The 22,359-nt window shown below is 47.8% G+C and overlaps 1 protein-coding gene across 2 annotated transcripts in view; it reads right to left on the reverse strand.

Moving 5' to 3' along the window:
• Positions 1-6,827: 6,827 nt before the first annotated feature.
• SCPEP1 (serine carboxypeptidase 1) overlaps positions 6,828-22,359 on the reverse strand; it is a 33,107-nt gene continuing 17,575 nt past the window's right edge. The window contains exons 6-13 of one of the 2 annotated variants that reach the window (XM_027567693.2): positions 21,436-21,508; positions 16,785-16,822; positions 16,207-16,335; positions 15,510-15,603; positions 14,621-14,734; positions 12,761-12,898; positions 11,003-11,166; positions 6,828-7,404 (exon numbers count right to left, since the gene is read on the reverse strand). In XM_027567693.2, the coding sequence (XP_027423494.1) occupies positions 7,342-7,404; positions 11,003-11,166; positions 12,761-12,898; positions 14,621-14,734; positions 15,510-15,603; positions 16,207-16,335; positions 16,785-16,822; positions 21,436-21,508 (813 nt within the window). In that variant the 3' untranslated portion in view covers positions 6,828-7,341. The remainder of the gene's footprint in view (positions 7,405-11,002; positions 11,167-12,760; positions 12,899-14,620; positions 14,735-15,509; positions 15,604-16,206; positions 16,336-16,784; positions 16,823-21,435; positions 21,509-22,359) is intronic. The other variant, XM_027567694.2, reaches the window with a different exon arrangement.

Here is a 22,359-nt window from a genome sequence, read left to right on the forward strand (position 1 = left end):
CGGGCTCCCTGCTCAGCGGGGAGTCTGCTTCTCCCTCTGACCCTCCTCCCTCTCATGTGCTCTCTCTCTCTCTCTCAAATAAATAAATAAAATCTTAGGAAAAAAAAAAAGAAAGTAACCTAAAGCACCCTCTCTCTGAAACCAAACCCCAAACAACGAGTTTGCTTGAGAGTATTTGAAACTTTATATGGTGGTTACACACTTACATTCCAGATTTGCCACTCATAGCTATCGGACCCCGGCCAAGTTACGTGATCTTTCCAAGCCTAGGTTTTCGGTCCTTTAAAATGGCAACAAATTATTGTACTTGACTTCAGAAGCCTTCAGGAATGAGATGTGAAAATCCACACAAAGCATCTAGTATAGAATAAATGCCCAAAGGCTGTGACACGGTGTTCATGTTATCTGTTGTTCCTCTGGACCAAACTATCAGAGGAGAAGCAGGTGTGAGACCCAGCTCCTCCCTTCAAGGCAGGAATGCAGTGTGGTATAAAGTGAGTGCAAGCAATTCTTAAGGGTTGCGCTACTATTCCTCCCACTTTTAAGATGGACTTCGAGTCGGGCAGGTGTCAGGACACACGGAAAACAGCCTGGTGAGCTCACTCTTCCACTACAGGAGTGTGGGGAGTGAGGAGAGCCCACAAGGCCACATGTCACCATGCTTTCTCCACGGACCCTGTTCCGGACAAGAAGAGATCTGAGGTGAGGGAAGACAGAAGCAAATACAAGAAGACCGAGTGTCGACCCACCATGACAGCTGGCTTCTAAATGATTCCTGATGACAGTCCAGCTCCTGGTACTCATGCCCTTCTGTAATGTCTTCTGCTTGAGTGTGGGCTGGACATGCTGACTTGCTCCTAAAGAACAGAATAGGCCAAGGTGATGAGAATGCACTTTTGAGATCTAAGATGGGGACCTTGATCTTGTCTGAACTCTGACTCCTCTCTTGCTTGCTCTGATGAATCAAGCTGCCACACTGTGAGCTGCCCTAGGGAGAGTTTCCCAGGGCAAGTAACTGGGGGAGGCCCTCAGTCCAACAGCCTGGGAGGAACTGAATCTCGCAGACAACCTCCTGGATGAGCTTGGAAGCAGGTCCTTCCCCACTGGAGCCTTGGGGTCTCAACTGCAGCCCCGGCCAACACCTCGCTGGCAGCCTTGGGAGACCCTCAAGTACAGGACCCAGGTAAGCTATACCCACGTTCTTGACCTACATAAGCTACCAGATAATAAATGTTGTAAGTCACAGTTTATGGGTACCTTATTATGCAGCAATACATAACTAATACGCCCAGCAAATAAGGAGTCCCTAGGTCTCTCGACTTTGCTTCTTTACCAAAGTGGTTGGTCCATCCTGAAGCAGGAAATACAACAAAATCTGAGTGTTTCTGCTGTTAGTGATCCACAGGGAATACGTTCCCAGTAATTACTGCCCAACCTGCTAGCATCCACCTTCCTCAGGCAGCAGAAAGACTAAATGGATCATATAGATCCACAACATCCAATTTTCCTGAATAAGAACTCAGTGAACAATCTAAGAAATAACCAGATGAACCGGAAAGGGAATTAGGATTCCCATAACCACCCTCATTCAAACAGACGTAGGCAAACACACGAACATGAAAAACACACACAAAAGCCGAAACTCAAGAAGTTAACACGAGATACAAAAGGTAGATGAGGAACATTCCTTCGAAGTTTTGTACTAGGAAAGTCTAAATACTTTGCTCCCTTTTAAGGAGATTAGAGCAAACACGGAGTCCAGGAAATAGGAAATGAAGAAGCAGACGAGGAGACTTCAGTCAGAAGGCGCAACACCAGTTGGCATAACGGGAAAATAAGGAGACACATAATTACAGAAAATAAAAGCACTTTAGAAATGTCAAATGACCAAATTTGGGGCACCTGGCTGGCTCAGCTGGACGAGCGTATGACTCTTGATCTCAGGGTTGTGAGTTCAAGCCACACGTTGGGTGTAGATATGACTTAAATAAATAAAACTTAGGAGCACCTGGGTGGCTCAGTCGATTAAGCATCTGCCTTCGGCTCAGGTCATGATCCCCAGGTCCTGGGATCGAGGCCCACGTTGGGCAACCTGCTCAAGCAGGGAGCCTGCTTCTCTCTCTCTCTCTCCCTCTCCTGCTCCCGCTGCTTGTGCTCTCTCTGGCTCTCTCAAACAAATAAAATCTTAATAAATAAATCTTTTAAAAAATTGACCAGAGTTTACCAAAAACTGAAGTAGTGATGCTAATGTAGTCTTGTTTTTCCCAGCTTTTTTTGAGATACAATTGACACATTGTGTGAATTTCAGGTGTACATTTGATACATGTATAAATTGCAAAATGATTAGCACCATAGTGTTAGCTACTACCTGCTGATGGCAGTCTTGGTTAAAAGTACCCTGAATGGGGGCGCCTGGGTGGCTCAGTTGGTTAAGTGTACAATTCTTGATTTCAGCTCATGTCATGATGTCAAGGTTGTGAGATCGCGACCCCTGTCGGGATCTGTGCTCAGCACGGACATTGCTTGAGATTCTCTCACTCCCTCTCCCTCTGCCCCTCCCTCTTCACCCTCTCTCTCTCAAAAACAAAACAAAACAAAACAAAACAAAACAAAAAACAACTCACTAAAGAAAACCACAAAAAGCTCACTAAATATCAAGCAAAATTAATTAAAAACTAGAAACATCGGGGCACCTGGGTGGCTCAGTTGATAAGCGTCTGCCTTCAGCTCAGGTCATGATCCCAGGGTCCTGGGATGGAGCCCTGCATCGGGCTCCCTGCTCAGCCGGGAGCCTGCTTCTAACTCTCCCGCTACCCCCTGCTTGTGTTCCCTTCTCTAGCTGTCACTCTCTCTCTCTATCGAATAAATAAATAAAATCTTAAAAAAAAAAACTGCAAACATCAATGTGCCACCTGAAGTTACCAATCTATAAGATTAAACAAAGAAGTGTACAGCATCAAGGTATCAAAATTAAGTGTTTATAAAAGTAAAACAAACAAACAAAAAACCCAAAGTCAAGTTGGTTTCAAATTTCTCGGCAACAGTTGATGCCCACAGTGAAGGCGAGATGTGACCCAGGGCTCTGCATCTGATTAAGTTGCTGCTCAATGTATAGAACAGAAAGGCATTGTCATACATGCAGATTCCGGTTGTGGGGAACTCTGCATCCATTAAAGAATAACTGAATCTAATTTATGGTATCAGTCAGGATTCAATCAGAGAAGTGGAACTCTGTGCATGCACGTGCATGTGTGCGCATACGCATGTGTAGGGATTGGACTCATGCAGTGTAGGAGCTGGGTGGGCAGTCCTCCTCAGGCTGGTGCCTTCAAAATGTGATGCTGGGGATTGAGGGACAGAGGGCCGGAAGTCAGAAAGGGACAGTAGAGATAAAGTAGAGAAAGAAGAGCAGTCTGAATCCCGTGAGCTAGAGTCCATGAGGACAGTCCACGGGACAGAAACTCATGCTAGCTGGGTCCTCATCACAGAGCTAAGCACACTCACCTGGCCCAAGAGGCAGAGATGCTCCAGGAGGATCCAAGGGAAGGTGGAGCCGTGGCAGGCCTGGCTGCTAATGGGCTGAGCAGGCAGATAGATGACAGCATGTTTGAGCTAAAATTGGCCGCTGTCTCATTTCCATCCTCCAAATCTCCATGAGAATCTCTAGTCTTGTGGGCCGTTCTAATCAGAAACATACAGGAAAGGTAATTCTGGAAAATATAATTTGGCCTAGGCAAGTGGAAACATTACAAAGACCTCACCGTCCATCCCTTTTCAACTTGGCACCTGTACAGATTGCCCTAAACCAGACTCACTCTCCAAATAAAGACAGTAACAAAATCACGCTTCTGCGCAACACGATACAAAATCCCCCGTACGGCCAAAACCACACTGACCTCCCCAGAGACCCTTGTTTGTCTTTGGAGAATGTGCATTCTTTTCCGAGCTGGTTCATACTCCTCTTATAACTTAAATACTTACACATAAAGTCATTTATTATGAGCACATCTTAAATTAGAAGATAAAGCGTTGAGAGAAGAGATTTAAAAAATTTGGCTAATATTTATTAAAATATATTCGAATCACAATAAGGAAGAAATACTCGTAACTATTACAGTCTTTGTTCTGCAACAGGTCATGAGGTCCTAGCTAGTATTTATAACTACCATCATTCGCTACTTATTTCTTTTGTCCTCAGCAAGCACCTCGGTCATAGTTCCTCGCCTGGTGGAATGACCCAAACCTTTGTGGAGGGTGTAGGCCATTACCAGTATAAATTGGGTTATTATCGTTTTCCTTTGACTTTAATCAGAGGCTATGCGAGTACTATAAGGTACCACAAAGGATCTCTGGCATTCTCTTGACTTATCCCCGCTATGTAGTAACAACCCAAATTCCCTTTGATAGTCAGGATCACCCCAGCCAGTACTTTTGCCTGTTTATTCAGTGCCCAAACACTCCAGATGGCAGCCTCAAGCTCCATTTCAAGACCATCTTTGCTGTGTCTCCTGGTGAAGGCATTTTTCCCTTTGTAACTAAGACTTCTAGACTCGCAGAGGCTAAAGTTGCAGGAATGGGAAGCAAAAATTTCACTGTTGGATCAACAGGGCTGATACGGAGAGGAGTGACTTTCATTTTTATGCCTTGATTCCTGGGCTCCTGGATCCAGGGTGTGGGAGAAGCACAATGCTGATTTAGATCATATACCACATGCTGAAGGATATCGCCTCAGCCCTGCAAGGTATCGCCACCTAGCTGGTACTGTAACCTAATCTTCAAAAACTCATTCAACCATGTGTCAGGGCAGTTGCTTCAAGTTGATGGGGGAACATGGTAAGACCAGTGAATGCCAAGAGCATGAACCCACTTCTGCATTCCGTGTGCTGTGAATACCGTGATGGCAGATGACACATTCTCTAAGGCCACAGATGGCAGTTTTGGCAGAAGCACTGTGGGCAGGGAAGGCAAATCTATGTCCAGAGCAAGTGTCAATTCCAATAAGAACAACTTGCTGCCTTTTTCATAATGAAAGTGGTCCAATGTAATCAACCTAACACCAGGTAGCTGGCTGATCCCTTCGGGCGATGACACCATATCAGGGGCTCAGTGTTGTCTCTTGTGCTGGCAGATTAGGTACTCAGCAGCAGCTGTGGCCAGGTCACTCTTGGTGAGCACAAGTCCATGTCCAAGAGCAAATGTATAACCTCCATTGCTGTCAATATGGCTACTTCGGTTGGCATTGAGTCCCCAGGAGTTGCTGGGGAAGGAGGCTGGCCGATGTCTACAGAATGGGTCGTTCTATCCATTTGATTAGTAAAATCTTCCTCTACCCTTTGGTGAGCATTCACGTGGAACACAAGGTAGCTTCATATTCTGCCATTCAAAGGTCTAACCTCATACCTCTTCCTCAGGCCTTTGGATTTTTCACTTGTGTTCTTTCCAAGTCCAACTACCCAGCCAAATGATGATTTGGTATGGACCCTTTCTTCTGACCATCTCTCCTTCCAGGCAAAATGAACAAATAGGTACCTTGTCCCAAGTTCTGTCCCCCGGGAGGATTTCCACTCTGTCCACTCTCAGGTGATGCATGCCCACCAGTGCAGAACTATTGGTAAACTAAGCCCCAGACTTCATCCCCACGTGAACTGATCACAGGGAACGTCCCATGAAGGCCTGGGTGTGGATTGAGAGTGAATGTAATGTAGGGGGAAGAGGGCTTTGGGCATCTTGGAATTGGTGACAGGAGGAGATTGACTTCCTTGGGCAGGGATGGAAGGGCTGCTTCTAGTGGCAAAAAACGTTTGAGGAATCTGGAATTCACTGGAATCTGCCCATGTGGCCATCCTAATGTTCAAACTCAGATTCCTTCCCAACTAGTACCCTAACTTCCTTTTTTTTTTAAATTAGGCTCTACACCCAGCATGGGGCTTAAACTCAGACCGTAAGATCCAGAGTCACATACTCTACCAACTGAGCCAGCCAGGTGCCCCCTAACACCCTAACTTCTAATGAAAGAGACACTGTGAGGTTGGGAATTCAAATGTGTTGTAGTTCAATGCCAGAAGGACTCACAAGACCCGGTAAGGAGTCATACTCGTGGCTAAATTTTCTTCCAGCAAAGGACACCCCGCAGAAGCAACAGGAGAACAATATGCACTGGTGGGGGGTCCAGCGGGATCCAGCATAAGACTGTCATGTTTTTCCATATCCAGGGGCACACAGGAATGCTTTCTCCCCAATAGCGAACCACAGGTAAGTGCAGGGTGCCTCTGCCCAAGAAGCCTGCTTTAGTCTCAGGTCCGAGGGGGATGGTCATGTAGACATAACCCACTATCTTTTTTTAAATTTAAATTCGATTAGCCAACATATAGCACATTATTAGTTTCAGATGCATAACCCACTATTAACACTCTCCTCAAAAAACAAATAAACAAACCAAAAAAACCCACTCTCCTCACGTTCCACGGGAAGACCTGGGCTTGGTTTTTAATAACTGAGCCCCACAACCACAAGACACAGTGTTTCTTTCAGGGGCATCATAGAAATTATGACATCCCTTCTGCAGACCGTGGGCTGCAAATGAAAACTTAGAAGTCCTGATTTTTAAATTAAAGACATCATTTCAATTTTTAAAGAGAAGCTGTCATTCTTTGACTAAACCATTGTGCCTTTAGGAATTTGCTGTAAGAAAATAAGAAGGATGTGTATAAAATAGAACTGTCAGGATGAATCACCAGAGCACTTTCTACAGCAGACACACTAGACATTGCTCACATGAAACAGTTGCGCATTGTGGTACATCCACAAAATGGAATGCTCAGCAGCTATTAAAAATGTTACAGGAGAATATTTATTGACATGAAGAGGTGTTTAGGGCAAACTGATATGTGAGCCAGGTAGTCAAACAACATACAGTAATGATTCCATTTTTGTAAAAAATATATAGGCATATATAGCAAAAAAAAAAAAAAGGCTTGCAAGGATGGACACTAAACTGATAACAGCTTGTCCCAGGGAAGGGAGGAAAAGGGTGTTTACTTTGTTGACCTGTATTTCTTTTTCTCCCCATACATCACATCCTTTACTTTTGTCATACCAAAATGTCAACCTATTTCAGCTCTTCATTTTGATTAAAGCAAATCCGTTGGAAAAAAAAATGGGGGTTTTTCAGAAGCAGAGATGATTTCCAAGTTGCCACGGAGGCAGCGAGTCTGTTCTCTGGACACACGGGCAGGAACCTTCACGGGTACAGGCAGCTGGGTTCGCGGGAGACCGGTGCTTCCCGGGTCCTCACTCTGGGCCCCCAAGCCCTAGAGCCCAGCAAGTCACCGCCAGGCCGTGCTACTCCTGCTGAGTCACCATTCTCATCATCTTCAGAGCCATGTCCCCTTGGTCAGAAGGAACCTAGAACCAAACAGTATCCGAGTCCACACTCCACGTTCTGGGTTCAGGGGCGACATCCTGAGACCCTGCTCCCAGGAGGAGTGCTGGCTCCACGACACGGCCTAGGAGGACATCTGCACCTGAATGCACCCCTTACGGGAGGGTCCCATCTGAGAAATGACCCCTGCACGGGACAGAAGCCAGGTTGCAGGGGTCTAAAGTAGTCAGCATTTAGGAAAGAACCTACCATTCCATTTGGGGCTGATCTGTTGATTGATTGATCGATTGATTTTTAGAGAGAGAGAGAGAGAGAGAGAGAGAGAGCGAGCACGAGTGGGGGGGGAGGGAGAGAGAGAATCCCAAGCAGACTCCCCACTGAGGGCAGAGCCCGACCCAAGGCTTGGTCCCATGACCCTGAGATCATGACCTGAGCCAAAATCAAGAGTCGGACACTCAACTGACTGAGCCCCCCAAGGCGTCCCTGTTGATTGCCTTAGAAGACCTGTGCTTACGTTACCAGGACCTAGCCTGTTCAAGGAAGAGGGGAGATTCTAAACATTTTAAAGGATTCTCTGGGAATGGAGTACAAAATAGAGGGAAGCTAATAGCAAATCTGTCAACAGATACAACAAACGAACAAGATGCTTTGTTTGGGTGGCACCCCATTTTGGTATTATTATTACTCAATTTTCTTTTGTTTTTCCTTTAAATTTTTCAAATAGGTTCCACATCCAACGCGGGGCTTGAACTCATGACCCTGAGATCAAGAGTCACACGCCCTACTGCCTGAGCCAGCCAAGCACCCCATCCCTTAGATTTTTCAAGTAATTCCTTTATAAACCCCCTTCCCACACACCATCGGAAAGGGGAAGGACAGAGGCCTCAGTTTCTCCTCCATAAAGATGGGCATCCAGTTGACGGCCCCAAATTCTGAAAGCCCATGGGTCCATGATTCTCTATGGCACACTGCTGTCCCCAGTCCTCTTGCCCAGCAAGGTCCCCTGGAGGCACAGGCACAGTGGAGTATACCAAAAAGACATTTCATCAACTAAAGGGGAGGTGGTTGGGGATAATTTAATACCAGTTTCCAGGAGCTATTTTAAGGCTGCCCCAACTGATGTCTCGGTTCTCTCCGTGACAAGCCAGAGGAAACGGGCCTGAACTCCAGCATATGAGCAAGAGCATGTGCTCTCCTTCCCCTCCCCTTCCTCCCTCCCCTCCCACTTGCCCCTGCGGGGACCCTTCTCACAGCACTGTGCCCTAAGACTTCCTACTAGCTTCCTCCCTAGTTGATACCGAGGGTACTCAGAATACTTAAAGCCCCAACAGGGAGTTGCCTGGGTGGCTCAGTCGTTAAGCGTCTGCCTTCAGCTCAGGTCATGATCCCAGGGCCCTGGGATCGAGCCCCGCATCAGGCTCCCTGCTCCACGGGGAGTCTGCTTCTGCTCCTCCTCCTCCTCCTGCTCATGCGTGCACACACACGCTCTCTCTGTCTCTCCCTCTGTCTCTGTCTTCAATAAATAAATAAAATCTTAAAAAAAAAAAAAAAAAAGCAAGCCCTAACAAAATGCCCTCCTAACCCTGGGTCCTGCTGCCTTGTTCATGGTCTCTTCAGATGAAGTTTCTTAAAAGGGCAGATTCCTCCTCCTTCCGGTTCCTGAGGGGAAGTTGTCTTCCCTCCCTCACTGCCCATTCATCTACTGCACCCTTTCCGTGCTGGCTTCCAGGCCTGCCACTGCACCGAAAGCGCTTGCCACGAGCACTACGGATACCACTGTGCCCGAATCACTGCTGGCACTTCGCTCCTTTATCTGAGATGGTGGCAGCTTGCGACACCACTGGCCCCTGGCGACTGTGGATACCCACGTCCCTGGTCTCCCTCCTCCTTTTCTGGCTGCCCTCTCTCAAGTCTCATTTGTAGGTCCTTCTTTCACTTCCTGCCTCTTAAATACAGGTCTGTCCCTGGCCTTTTTCACATTCGACTCCCAAATCTCTCCAAGAGCAAAAATTTGACTCTGGACCATATATACACAGTGTATATATTCAGTTGCCTTATGAGCATCCTACACGGCGGTTCTACCGGCGAACAGGTATCAAGTCCGGCCAGTTCTCCCTTCTGACACTATCAAATTCCTCTACTTCTCTCCCTCCTCGATTACTATAAGAGCATCTTAGAGGGGCGCCTGGGTGGCTCAGTCAGCTGAGCGTCTGCCTTCCTCTCAGGTCATGATCCCAGGGTCCTGGGATTGAGCCCCGAATCGGGCTCCCCCTGCTCAGCAGGAAGCCTGCTTCTCCCTCTCCCTCTGCTGCCGCTCCCCCTGCTTGTGCTCTCTCTGTCAAATAAATAAAAAAAATCTTAAAAAAAAAAAAAAGCGATTTAAATCGGCTATTTGCCCCGGTCTCATCCCCTGTGGGGGCGCCCCATCAGTTGGGGAAGCAGACCAAACCTTTGTTGCTAGAATGCCATTTCTTAGACAAATCTGGCAATTTCACTCCTTTGCTGTAAGACCCTCAATGGCACGCCGTTGCTTTCGGGATACGTGTGAGCTCCCTAACAAGGCGTCCCCGGCCTCATCTCTCCCCAGGGCCCCTCCTGAGGCTCCGTTGGACCTGCCAATGCTGTTTTTCTTGCTCCTACACCTCCTCCTTGCCTAGATAATACCCCTAAGGAGTGGTTTCTGGAGAGGGCACTTTAGTTCCTGCTGAAATCTCTCTTAGCATCTCCTCGGCCATCCAAGTAAACACGCTATATGTGCTTGATGTACAAACGGAGCTTAAAGACCAGTTTTCTAGCCAGACCACCACCCCTCAGCCCCTTCTCTATGGAGATTCTGTCCTAAGCACCAGGGGACCAAGTGGAGAGAGCCGCCCACAGGGCACCTTACCACCCCTCCCAGTGAATCTCCTCCAGGAAAGCACTGTCCTGGGAAGAAGAGAGAACCTGCATGTAAGTGGCCAGACCAAAGCCTAACTGTGAGGGAAGCACCCAACCCCTTGGGCGCCTTTGCAGGTGTCTGCGTGCGTATGTGCACACACGTGTGTGTTTACAGTGGATTTATCCCTCCAGAATCTCCCTTAGCCCATGGATAGCCACTCAGTCAACCTACGACCTAAGGGGAGACAGTGTGTTCGCTTATCAAGTGCAGGAGTGAGACAACCTCATCTTTGCACACAAAGCCTCTTCCAAACTGGAAATCTGGAAGCTACTGCTGCTCGAACACTCCCCCTACCTTGTACCATGCACTGCGACTCAGCTTTCCAGAGCGCTAACTTTGGTTTTCGCTCCCCAAAAATGTTAGGGAAAGACAATTTCTCCCTTCTTCCCCCAAGACAAATGATTAAGAGGAAAGTAACATTAAACTCATTTAAGCTAAAGAGTAAAAGATAGAGCCCAGCTTAATGCTCTCAGAAGGATTTAGTTTTAAATGAGGATCTCTAGATTCAAAGGACTGAAGCACTAATAGCAGGATTTCATTAGAGAACTGGAAACACTCCCTAAAACAAATCACTTCTTCTAAGGCCAGTCCAGGCAGTGCACTCAGCGCATAATCAACTGCCCATGGCTTCACCCTCAGAGCAGCTGAGAGCCTGCCACAAAGGCTGAGGGACGCGGCCTCACCATGTGCCCGGCTCTGAGGATCCAGTAGAAAGCCAGGTTCTTGTAGGACTTGACGAAAGCAGACGTTTCTGAAGACTTCGGGTCACTGTACAAGGCCTTCCACTTCAGCTGATTGAATTTGGGCAGCTCTGCCCACTTCAGTTTCCGCACCCAGGCCTCCTGACCTGGCGAGAGGGAAAGAGCAGGGCCTGGCATCAATAGCTGGGTGGGGTAGAAACAAAAATCTAGATCCCATCACTTCGCGCCCGTTCCCAAACTGTGATGCGCATAGAACCCATCCCGAGATCTGGTTAAAATGCGAATTCAGAGTTGGTAGGTCTGGGTGGGGCCTGAGACTGCCTTTGCAGCAAACTCCCAGTGATGCCCAAAGATACCTGGGAGAAACCTAAACGCTGAGAAGCTTGACTGCTTTTGCCTCTGCCTTTCCCACCGCCGTTCGCGCTGAAGCAAGGCAAGTGGGGACCTCTGGAGGTGGCAGGACTCTCCGGAGGACTGAGAGGTCTCAGGGTCGGAAGGTGCTAACGTGGATCACTGGGCAGGTCATGGAAGAAACACAGAACCATTTCAAAGTGGCCTTAGTGCCCTTGGCTTACAAGTGGCGGAAATATTCAATCCCGGTGACCTCAAGAGGTGCATCATACCTGTCAGACTGTGTGCCTCGATTTACCTGCTGGTTCTGAGAACCTGCCTCTCAGTCTTTACCTAGTCTTACTGAAACAGAACCCCAAAGGCCATTTCCCCTGGGTCCTCACGTGTAGAATCTGCAGGGTTTAGTTTCAATTCAGCTTGCAGAGCTTACCACCTACTGGGACAGTGACAAAAACTCAACTCAACAGTGCATTGACCCCATGGCCAGGAAAAGGTCTCCTTTTCTATTTGTGGTGGGAGTAGGTGTTGTGCATTTCTTAATCATACGTAAGGGACTCAAAATCTGGCAGGCCCAGGCTTCTCTAAGGGGTCACCATGATGAGGGCGCAGAAGGCTAGCTGAGGGCAAGCACAAGCTGACACCCTGCAAACTGGCCCCCTACCCCCAGGTGGGATCTGTGTGACATTCCTCAGGTACTCCCCGCTGCCCTAAAGCTAAGGGAAGGAAAAACAAATGTTTAACTAACAGAGATCACAGTCTAGCAAGACCAGCGCCTCCCTCAGTTTACAAATGTCTTCATGATTTACAAGAAAAAAAGCATTCTTATCAATCACCTAACTTGCAGAAGGAAACTCCCAACTGTTTTAAAATTATTGCTTTACCAGAGGGAGAAACCACCTTAACTTGACAATGGCAAGGCCTCCAGTATGTTGTAGGTCCTCTTTAGCATACAAAAGTTCTTTTGAAAACCTCCCTTTTTCCTTACCCCCAACTCCAGCGTATATAATCAGTCACCCCTCACAACCCTGAAGCAGCAGCTCTTTCTGCCCACAGGGCCTGTTCCTGTGCTTTCATAAAACCACCTTTTTGCACCAAAGACGTCTCAAGAATTCTTTCTTGAAAAAAACAAAAAACAAAAAAGAATTCTTTCTTGGCCGTCAGCTCCGGACCTCACCCCATCAAACCTCACCTACATTCAACAACTGCCTCAAAAGCTCCGTCCTCTTCAAAGAGGTCAAGGTCGGGGCAGATGAACGTAACAGGAAATGGCCTTCCTCCAGGCATTTCAATGTCCACAGCCCCAAGACTGGCATGTCTGGCCAGGGCCAGTTCCCTTCCAGCTCACCCCACGGAACTGCCTCCAGGTGCCCCTCGGAGCGTGTTCCTTACCTATGGTGTCCACGATGAGATCGAGTTGTCCATTATAAATGGTCACATTGACCCCTGCTTCCAGCAGCTCATCCACAATGCTGATGACCGGCTTCATGAAGTCCCCCTCCATGTTCTGGAAGACACTGGCAGACTGGCCTGCACGTGAGGAAAGAGAAAGAGGTAAGAGCCTTCAATCTGCCAGAACACGGGGCACCTTTCAGACCAGAGCCTCCTGGGCTCTGGCACCCAAAGTAACCACTGTGCTTCACCAACAGGTACCGACCACCCAGAAATCCAGGCCCGGAGCCAGTCTCCTGAAGGCTAATGGCCAAGCAAACAGGGAGCCTCACAAAATACTCGTTAGGCCGGTCCTCTCAGGGAACAATCTCTGCATTGGGGCAGGTGTTAGTTTTCCTCCTTTGCTAAGTAACACCAGGGCCACAAGTGGGGCTACCCTAGTGATAAACCAAATCAGACCTAAACCGGTGCAGAGCTAGCCCTCAGGAAAGCCACGGGGAGGATGAGGCCGATAAGCCCCAGGCAAGAGAAGATGGTCGGCACCGCACCCCTGGCGGATTCCTGACTGTCATCACCGTGACACTGAACCCCACAATAACAGTAGCTACTAGGGACGCCTGGGTGGCTCAGTCGGTTAAGCGGCTGCCTTCAGCTCAGGTCATGATCCCAGTGTCCTGGGATCGAGTCCTGCATCGGGCTCCCTGCTCGGTGGAGAGCCTGCTTCTCCCTCTGCCTGCAGCTCCCCCTGCTTGTACTCTCGCTCACTCTTTCTCGCCTATGCTCTCTCTCTCTAGCAAATAAATAAATAAAATCTCAAAAACAAACAAACAAACAAAAAAACAGTAGCTACTATTCATTTCTGTCCGCAAGCACTTTACAAACAAGATCGCATTTCCTTGTCATCAAGGATATATACTCCCTCTATATGCTCTGGAGTTGGGGGTAAGGAAAAAGGGAGGTTTCCAAAAGAACTTTTGTACACTAAAGAGGACCTACAAGATACTGGAGGCCTTGCCATTGTCAAGTTAAGGTGGTTTCTCCCTCTAGTAAACTGGGAGGTACAGAGTCCTAACATGTGCAGTTAGGTTAAAGCGAATGAGGCTCCGAGAGGCTGAGATACATGGCCAGGGTGAACGAGCCAGTCAGTGGCAGGCGGGGTGTGAGCACGGACCGGCGGGCTCCACGTGCGGAGGCTTAACTGCACGCTGGAGCTCAAGCCCTGGGTATCGGCCGGCAAGTTTGTCCTTTCCGGACCAGACACAGCTGGGGCCACGGAGCTTTCTCTATCAGTCATGGTCTGCCAAACCATGGGTAAGGGGACTACACTGGGCAGTGCCCCTTGCCCCCCACAATTCCTAATATGGTCCCCAGAACAGAATACAGTAGACCCTGGAACTACATCCAGCATCAGGATTGGGGGGGAGCCGGGCTGGGGAGCTGGTCAAAACCTGCCCCAAAGGACCTTGGTCTGGAAGTCATACCCATAACCAACTGTGGCTTTGGGCGTGACTTTTTTTAATCTTGATTTTTTTTTTTATTATGGAAAACCTCAAACTGATAACAAGTCAGAAGAGTAAGAGGATTCCCAAGTGCCCATAACCTGGCTGCAACAAGATTTATCAACACCTAACCCATCATTTCATTTCCCTCCCCACCCACTTCCCTACCAACCTCTTATTCTGAACCAATTTGGGCACATTATGTTTGCTCATCTATAAAATGTGGCCAGTAATGCTGTCCTACCAGCAACCTATCATCACCACCGCCAAAACCCATCATTCTTCAAACTTAGGCCTTTGAACTGGCCCCTCTACTGCCCTGCAACCCCACAAATGGCCCTTAATTAGGTCACAGAAGTACCTCCCCAGGAGCAATCCTCAGGAATAATTTTGAGCTTCTTTCTGATGGGACCGTTCATGAGCTGACTTAAGGTATTCTGTTGTAGGTGTCTCACGTGGCGCTGGTAAAGGTGAACTGAAACAAACTGGTACCCAGTGAGTCAAAGGACTGGAAATACGACCAAGAGCACACCTTTCCCAAGCGGTCGGGAAAGATAGTGTCTAAGAGGGAGGTTTTCAGCTGGAAAACGAAAAGCGTCACCTTCGTTCACCCCAGATGGAGGAAGAAAGCCAGAAAGACATTGAAAGTGGAGATGCTTTATTAATTTTGATTGCTGCACTTTATGTACTTTGGGGCCATTGAGATTATCCAGCACGGCCAAAGGAAATCAGCTGAGAAGTGGAATCTAGAGGCTCCTGAAGCCTTTACAGGCCTCCTACGGAGGGAGGACACCAGGCATTCAGCATCCACGGTGAAGCTGGGTCAGCTGAAAGACAGCTCAATCCAGCCTTCAGAAGGACTGTAACGTGTAATGTGCAGAAGGTGGTTTCCAAACTTCAAAAACACTATGGTAAGCGAAAGAAGCCAGATGCAAAAGACCACCTGCTGCATGGTTCCATTTATATGAAACGTCCGTATCTAGAAACACAGATTAGTGACTGCCTGGGGCTGGGCGTGGGAACGGAAACTGACTGCCAGGGGACACGGGATCTTTCTGGCATGGTGGAAATTTCTAGAGCTGGATTGTGGTAATGGCTGTGCAGCTTTGTGAATGCACTAAAACCACGGAATCATACACTTAAAATGGGTGAGTTTTGTGGTATGTAAATTATGTCAATAAAGCTAAAAGAACTGATTCCCTCTTGCATGGAGACAGAGACGGGGTCTAGCAACGTCAAGGTTCACTTACCTAGGGGGCTCTGGGTGAATTCTAGGCTCGACTTCACTGCAGATGTGGGAGTGCTTTTAGTTAAGATGTTATAGAAGTTCACCCCATCCGTGTTCTGAAATACAGAATGATATTTGGCTGTTTGTTTTATTTATCCATTATCAAAGCTGCCTAACAGAAAGGCGACAGGCTCTCCATCTTATCCAAGGACAGCTTTAACTTTGTAAATGTGCCTGGACCAGAAAGAAATGCAGCTCTGAGACCAGCTGTCAGCCCGATCTCGGGGGGTGGGGGTGGGTAGTGAGCAGCTCGTCCAAGTGGATCTCAGATGCTGGAGAAAACCAAGGGCCCACGTGTTAATTTACAGGGAGAAGAGGGCTAAGCAGGGTCCTGCACACTCGTCCTCGACTGTGCATTCTTCCCTCCTGGCTCACTGCGGACATGTTGCCTGGTGAGGATTCAAACATTTCCTTCTGCAAGACATATTGTTTCTTATAGTGTCCATACATTTGGTCAAGGGACAAGTGGGTCTTGCAGGCCTGGGCCGGCTTTCTGAGCTTGTCACTGCTCAGACTCGTCGGCTTTATCATTTAGCACGTGATCATTTTCAGATCTGAGGGGAGTCTCAGGAGAGACCCAAGCCCTGACAGCACCAACCAGGGGACCCTGGCTCCACGGGAACACGGCAAGCGGGCTGCCCCCGAGCGTGTCTCCTTACCTGTTCAATGACCATTTCTGCTTTCCCCCACAGCTGGGTGGCCTCTTTGTAGAGCCCCTTATTCACAGCATCCAGGACATCCTCTGCAACCTGAGACACCTCTGCCAGGCCTTGGTCGTCGAGAAGCGACTGGAATGCAAACCAAGAACGAAAAGCTCCACATTGCTCAGAGACACAGATCTGGCATCACCACAGCCGGGGACGGGTGAGAGAGAGTGGGAGGGTAAAGACCTATAGGTGAAAGTGTACGGTCAGTCACGTTGTCACTGGTGAAAGAAATAGAGCAAAACGTGAGCGGAGGCCAGATGGTGGGTATATGGGTGTTCACAGGGATCTTTCAACTTTTCTGCACAGGTGAAAATTTTTATCATAAAAAGTTGGGGAGACTTTAAACATTGTGTTTCTTAGACCCAGAGCAATGGGGAACTGGGCTGACGGTTCATTAAATTTGCCCACAGGGAGCAGTGTCAACCTCCTAGGCAAACCCAGCTAGGCTGTTTGTCCTGGGCACAGAGCCAGGAGAGATCAGCTGCGCGGCTTACCACGGAGGGTGCAGAGGTGGGAACTCATCTACTCACCATGCTGTACAGGAAAGGTCCCCAGGAGAGCACCGAATCTAAAGGAAACCACAGGTGTACAAAATAAGTCCGCAGTGGCTCTGTCCTCCCAAAGAAAAACCAAACTAGCTTCCCTCCCAAAGCGGAGACAGAAGCAAGAAAGCTGGTGGCTTCAGGTCTATAGGCTCCTCCCCTCACTGATGTCCCTGCAGGGCTGACGGCTCAGTGGCCAGGAGGTGGGATGATGTGGGGGCCTTTCTGTTGACTCAGGGCTAATGACACGTTAATTTGGCCTGATACTGGAGCAGCGAGTGTGTGTGTGTGTGTGTGTGTGTGTGTGTGCGCGCGCGCACGTGTGCACACAGTGAAAATTCCTGTTAGACCTCTAGGCTTTTTGACAGCTTAGAATATTTCCCCTGCCCTCACATTTCTGCTCTGTATTTGCTCCTCCAGTTTGGGGACACTTGCTTCTGCCAAGGAGCTAATTAAGGAAGGAGACTAAGGATTTTGTAATTCAAGTGCCTATGACTATACTGTCAACCAATTCTTTTTTTTTTTTAAAGACTTTATTTATTTGACAGAGACAGACACAGCAGAAAAGGGAACACAAGCAGGGGGAGTGGGAGAGGGAGAAGCAGGCTTCCTGCCGAGTCGGGGGCTCGATCCCAGGACCCTGGGCTCATGACCTGAGCTGAAGGCAGACGCTTAACGACTGAGCCACCCAGGTGCCCCTCAACCAATTCTTTTCTATTCCACAAACATACTGAAAATTTACAAAGCGTCTGAAGCCAGCAAGGAGTTAGAGCGATACAAATGAGTAAAACAATGCCTGCCTCAAAGAGAATAGTTGCACTCGGTTTGACAGATTCGTAATTCCCGTAACTCTAGGTAAGGCTAGGACCACTGAGATGTGCCAACAAAGTATCAAGGACCGCAACTTGCACATTTGAATATGTCACTCCTTTGCTTAAAAGTCTTCAATCGTTCCCTAAGGCCAAGCATCTCAAAGTGTGTTTCAAGTAACCTCAGTACTGCAGGAGGTAAGCCTAGGTATTAGAGAAGAAAAAATGATTCTTCAGTTAAATATCTTTGAGGCTATGCAAAACAGAATATTTCTCCCCCCCCGCAGGACTTCCCAGAGCCTTTAACATGCCTGTGAAAGCTTGAGGTCTTTTGTGGTATGTAATTATGTCAATAAAGCTAAAAGAACTGATTCTTTTAGTATTTAGCCAGTATTCACCAGTATTTAGCCCTGGCAACTTATTTAACTACGAAGCCCTTTGTACAGCACCTGTTTTGGTGTGGTATTCGTCAGGGTACGCTCGGAGACATGCAGGCATACCAGGTCCTCCGGAACCTTGCTATCGTTCACCTCTCCAACTTAACTATCAAGCTTGTGCCTTAGTTTCTTGAAATAGAGAATCGTCTGCAATTCTCCAATGCACCCCATTCCCTGCTTGATCTAGACCAGGGAGGGACAAAACTTTTCTATAAAGGAACAAACAGTAAACATTTTTAGCTTTGCAGGCCAGGCGGCCTCTGTTGCAACTACTCGACTCTGTTGTGGCAGCCTCCAGGCAGCCACAGACAACATGTAAATGAATGGGCATGACTGTGTCCCAGTAAAAAAACTTCTCTACCAAAGGAGGGTGGCAGATGGGGCGCCTTGGGTGGCTCAGTCGTTAAGGGTCTGCCTTCGGCTCAGGTCATGATCCCAGGGTCCTGGGATCGAGCCCTACATCGGGCTCCCTGCTCCGCGGGAAGCCTGCTTCTCCCTCTCCCACTCCCCCTGCTTCTGTTCCCTCTCTCACTGTGTCTCTCTCTGTCAAATAAATAAAATCTTAAAAAAAAAAAAAAGGAGGGTGGCAGGACAGACTCAACTTGTAGGTTGTAGTTTGCCAACCTCCGGTGTGCAACAGAACTTTCTGTAATGATGGAAATACTCTCTATCTATGGGGTCCAGAACAAGTCAATAATCACATGTGGTCACTGGGTACTTGAAATGTGGATAGTGCAATTGAAAGAGTTAAATCTTTATTGTATTTTAATTAATTTAAATTTAGTGGCATACGGCTATGGCTACCATCTTGAACTGTGCAGATCTTCTTGAAGACACGGAGCATGCCTGTGCATCTTTCCTAGCCCCTAGCACAATGCCTACTACCTAGCAAATAATAATTGTTCATATAAATTAACAGTATCTCTCTCTCAAAAAAGGAGTATTCCTGGGGTGAAGGGGTAGAACTTAAGTGGTTCTGAAAGGAGGGATTCAGATCTGGGCAGAAGATTTCTTTTTTTCTTTTTTCTTTTTTTTAATTGAGAGAGTGCACATGCGCAAACAGGAAGTGGGGGTTGGGGGCGGGGAGGGAGGGGCAGAAGGAGAGGGAGAAAGAGAATCGTAAGCAGGCTCCACACCCAGCGTGGAGCCCGACATGGGGCTCGATCTCACGACCCTGAGATCATGACCAGAGCTGCAATCAAGAGTCGGACACTCAACTGACTGAGCCACCCAGGCACTCCTGGGTAGGAGGATTTCTAAGGGGAAGTTGGTCACAGTAAGGTGAAGAAAGGTAGATTTTACAGACAGATGAATAGCACTTGCGAAGCCTTGTGTCTTGCGCAGGCAGTGAGGTGTACTGGGTGAGCGCAGAGATTATGGAGCCTGCTTCCTGGAGATGAATGCTGACTCTAGCTGTGTTGACTTTAGGAAAATTGCTTAACCTCTCTGAGTCTCAGTTTCATCATCTCCAAAACTGTGATGATGATAGCAGCCATCCCATGGAGCTGTCGTAAGCATTAAATGAAGGTAACATATGCAAAGTGTTGAGTGCTGTTAGGAAACTGTGATGAGACCCCAGAAGGCAGCATGAGGCCCATGGCTGTGATTTTGAGTGAGCCAGGGGGACTCACGCCTCTGATCGAGGCTTCTGAAGCTTCATGATGTCCTGGGAGGTCCACCCAGGAAGGAAAAACAAAGAGGAGCCTTTCTCCCAGTGCTAACTCAAGAGCTCCCACTTATGCCATTTCAGCCCCGGGTGATGCCAAGAATAAGGGCAAGAAATACCATTCCCAGTAGCATCGGAATATCCCAAATCCATTACGGACATGGCTCTGTACCAAACTGAATCCCTATCTTTTAGGGGAAAAATATTACTTTATATAAATTACTATTTTTAAAAACTGAGGCATCATCATCCATCAGAAATCATACAGGCAAACTGAGACATTTTGATGAATGCATATACCCATGTAACGACCAGCCCAATGAAGATACAGAGCATACACAGCCTAGAAAGTTCCTTGGTACCCCTTTCTGGCTCATTCCCCTCCCTCCTCCAGAGGTAACTTCTCTTCTGATTTCCTACTCTGTAGTTTGGTTTTGCCTGTGAAAAGTCACCTTCTGTTAAGTTCGAGTGGTTCTCAACCAGGGACATCTGGAGGAGTCTGTGTGCCACACCAGAGTGGGTATACTGGCATCTAAAGGGTAGAGACGCTGCTAACATCCTACAACGTGCAGGACAGCTCCCCCAACAAAGAATTATGTGGCTTAAAATGTCAGTAGCCCCGAGACTTAGAAATCCTGTGTTAGAGTTAACCCCACCAACGTGACTATCTCAGATGTCAGAAGCCACACCCCAGATGTCTGCATCACAAACAACTTTGATCTGTACTCCCAAAGAGGACACTCTGGTTATGAAACTATGAACCTGAGCGGCAGGACCTAATGGTAACCTTGTCTCATCACCACGGTGAGTAACACACGGCAATTTCCTCCCAAATGCTCATTCTAGTGGCGGTGACAAATAACCAACAGACTGGGGTTTGAATCCTGACCAGGCCACTCATGCTGTGTGTCAGAGGGCAAATTCCATCACCTCCCTGGTCTTTAAAATGTTTTCATTCTCCCTCTCCCACTCCCCCTGCTTGTGTTCCCTCTCTCGCTGTGTCTCTCTCTGTCAAATAAATAAATAAAATCTTTTAAAAAATAATAATAAAAAAATAAAATGTTTTCAACTGTAGGGGTGCCTGGGTGGCTCAGTCGGTTAGGTGTCGAAATCTTGATTTTGGCACAGGTCATGATCTCAGGCTTGTGAGATCGAGCCCTGCCTTGGGCTTGTGTTGGGCAGGGAGCCTGCTTAAGACTGTCGGGGTGCCTGAGTGGCTCAGTCGTTAGGCATCTGCCTTCGGCTCAGGTCATGATCCTAGGGTCCTGGGATCAAGCCCCGCATCTGGCTCCCTGCTCTGCAGGAAGCCTGCTTCTCCCTCTCCCACTCCCCCTGCTTGTGTTCCCTCTCTCGCTGTCTCTCTCTCTCTGTCAAATAAATAAATAAAACCTTTAAAAAAAAAAAGAAAGACTCTCTTTCCCCCTCTGCCCTTCCCACTCTTAAAAAAAAAAAAAAAAAGTCTTCAACTGTAAAATGTGATTCTTTTGGTGTGAGAATCAAATAAGAGAATTCAGTCTGGCCAGCAGCAGTCCATGGTAGGGGCTCTATAAATGAGTTCTCATCCCCAAATTTCTTGGACAGTCCTGGGGTAAACACTTTCTGTGTTGACATCTCTAAGGACCCAGAAAATTCTGTTTCCCTGTTTTCTGATCTGGACCACACAGCCCAAAGTCCCAGGCAAGGATGGAGAAAAGGAGTAAAGAAGTATCTGAGGATTGTGTCCTTACCAACAGGGGAGATCCACGAGTCACCCAAAGCGATGCCGGCGAAGTTGCACTGGATGGTTCCTTGCTGAATGGCCTGAAAGAAGAGCCCAGAAACATTCTTGCCAAGGGAACCCAGGGACCTCCGTCCCTTCTTCAGCAGGAGGGAGCCAAGCCTTTAGGCACCACCTCTCCCAACCATAGAGAACTTCTGCCCATCCTTTCTAAGACTCCCTGGGTATCCGAAAACCAAGAGACCCAGTAAAGAGCAAGAGTAACTCTTTCCTGCTGCCATTTGCAAAACGAAGAACAGCTCAAGTTTTTCTCTACTGTTTTTAAGAGTGCTGGCACGATGTGCATGGGGTCTGGTGCAGCCCTCGCTTCTTTCCCAGGGTCACTGGCACTCTTTCCCCTGAGGTCTGGGATTTCTAACAAGGTGCTGGGGGGTTGAGTCGGCGGGGGGAGGACCAGGGTACAACGCTCACTGTCCACATGGCAGTCACTGAAGGGTGGCGGGCCTCCTCAGGAGGTCCTTGAGGGAGAGATGGACGCCTCAGGACTATACTATCATTTGTATAAAATGAGAAAAAAGAATATATAGTGGACCCCTGAACACAGGTTGGAACTGCACGGGTTCACTTATACACTGATTTTTTTCCAACAAATACAATACAGTAATGTAAATGTATTTCTCTTCCTTACGTTTTTCTTAATAGCATTTTATTTTCTAGCTTACTTAATTGTAAGAATACAGTATGTAATACACATAACATACAAAATATGTGAATCGACTGTTTTATGTTCTCAGTAAGGCTTCTGGTCAACAGTAGGCTATTAGTAGGTAAGTCTGGGGAGAGTCAAAAGTTATATTTGTATTTTCCATGGCATAACTTATATAGAGAACGTGAATCATATGATACACGCCTGAAACTAATGTAACATTGTGCA

Source organism: Zalophus californianus, chromosome 16, assembly GCF_009762305.2.
Source record: "Zalophus californianus isolate mZalCal1 chromosome 16, mZalCal1.pri.v2, whole genome shotgun sequence".
Classification (NCBI taxonomy): domain Eukaryota; kingdom Metazoa; phylum Chordata; class Mammalia; order Carnivora; family Otariidae; genus Zalophus; species Zalophus californianus.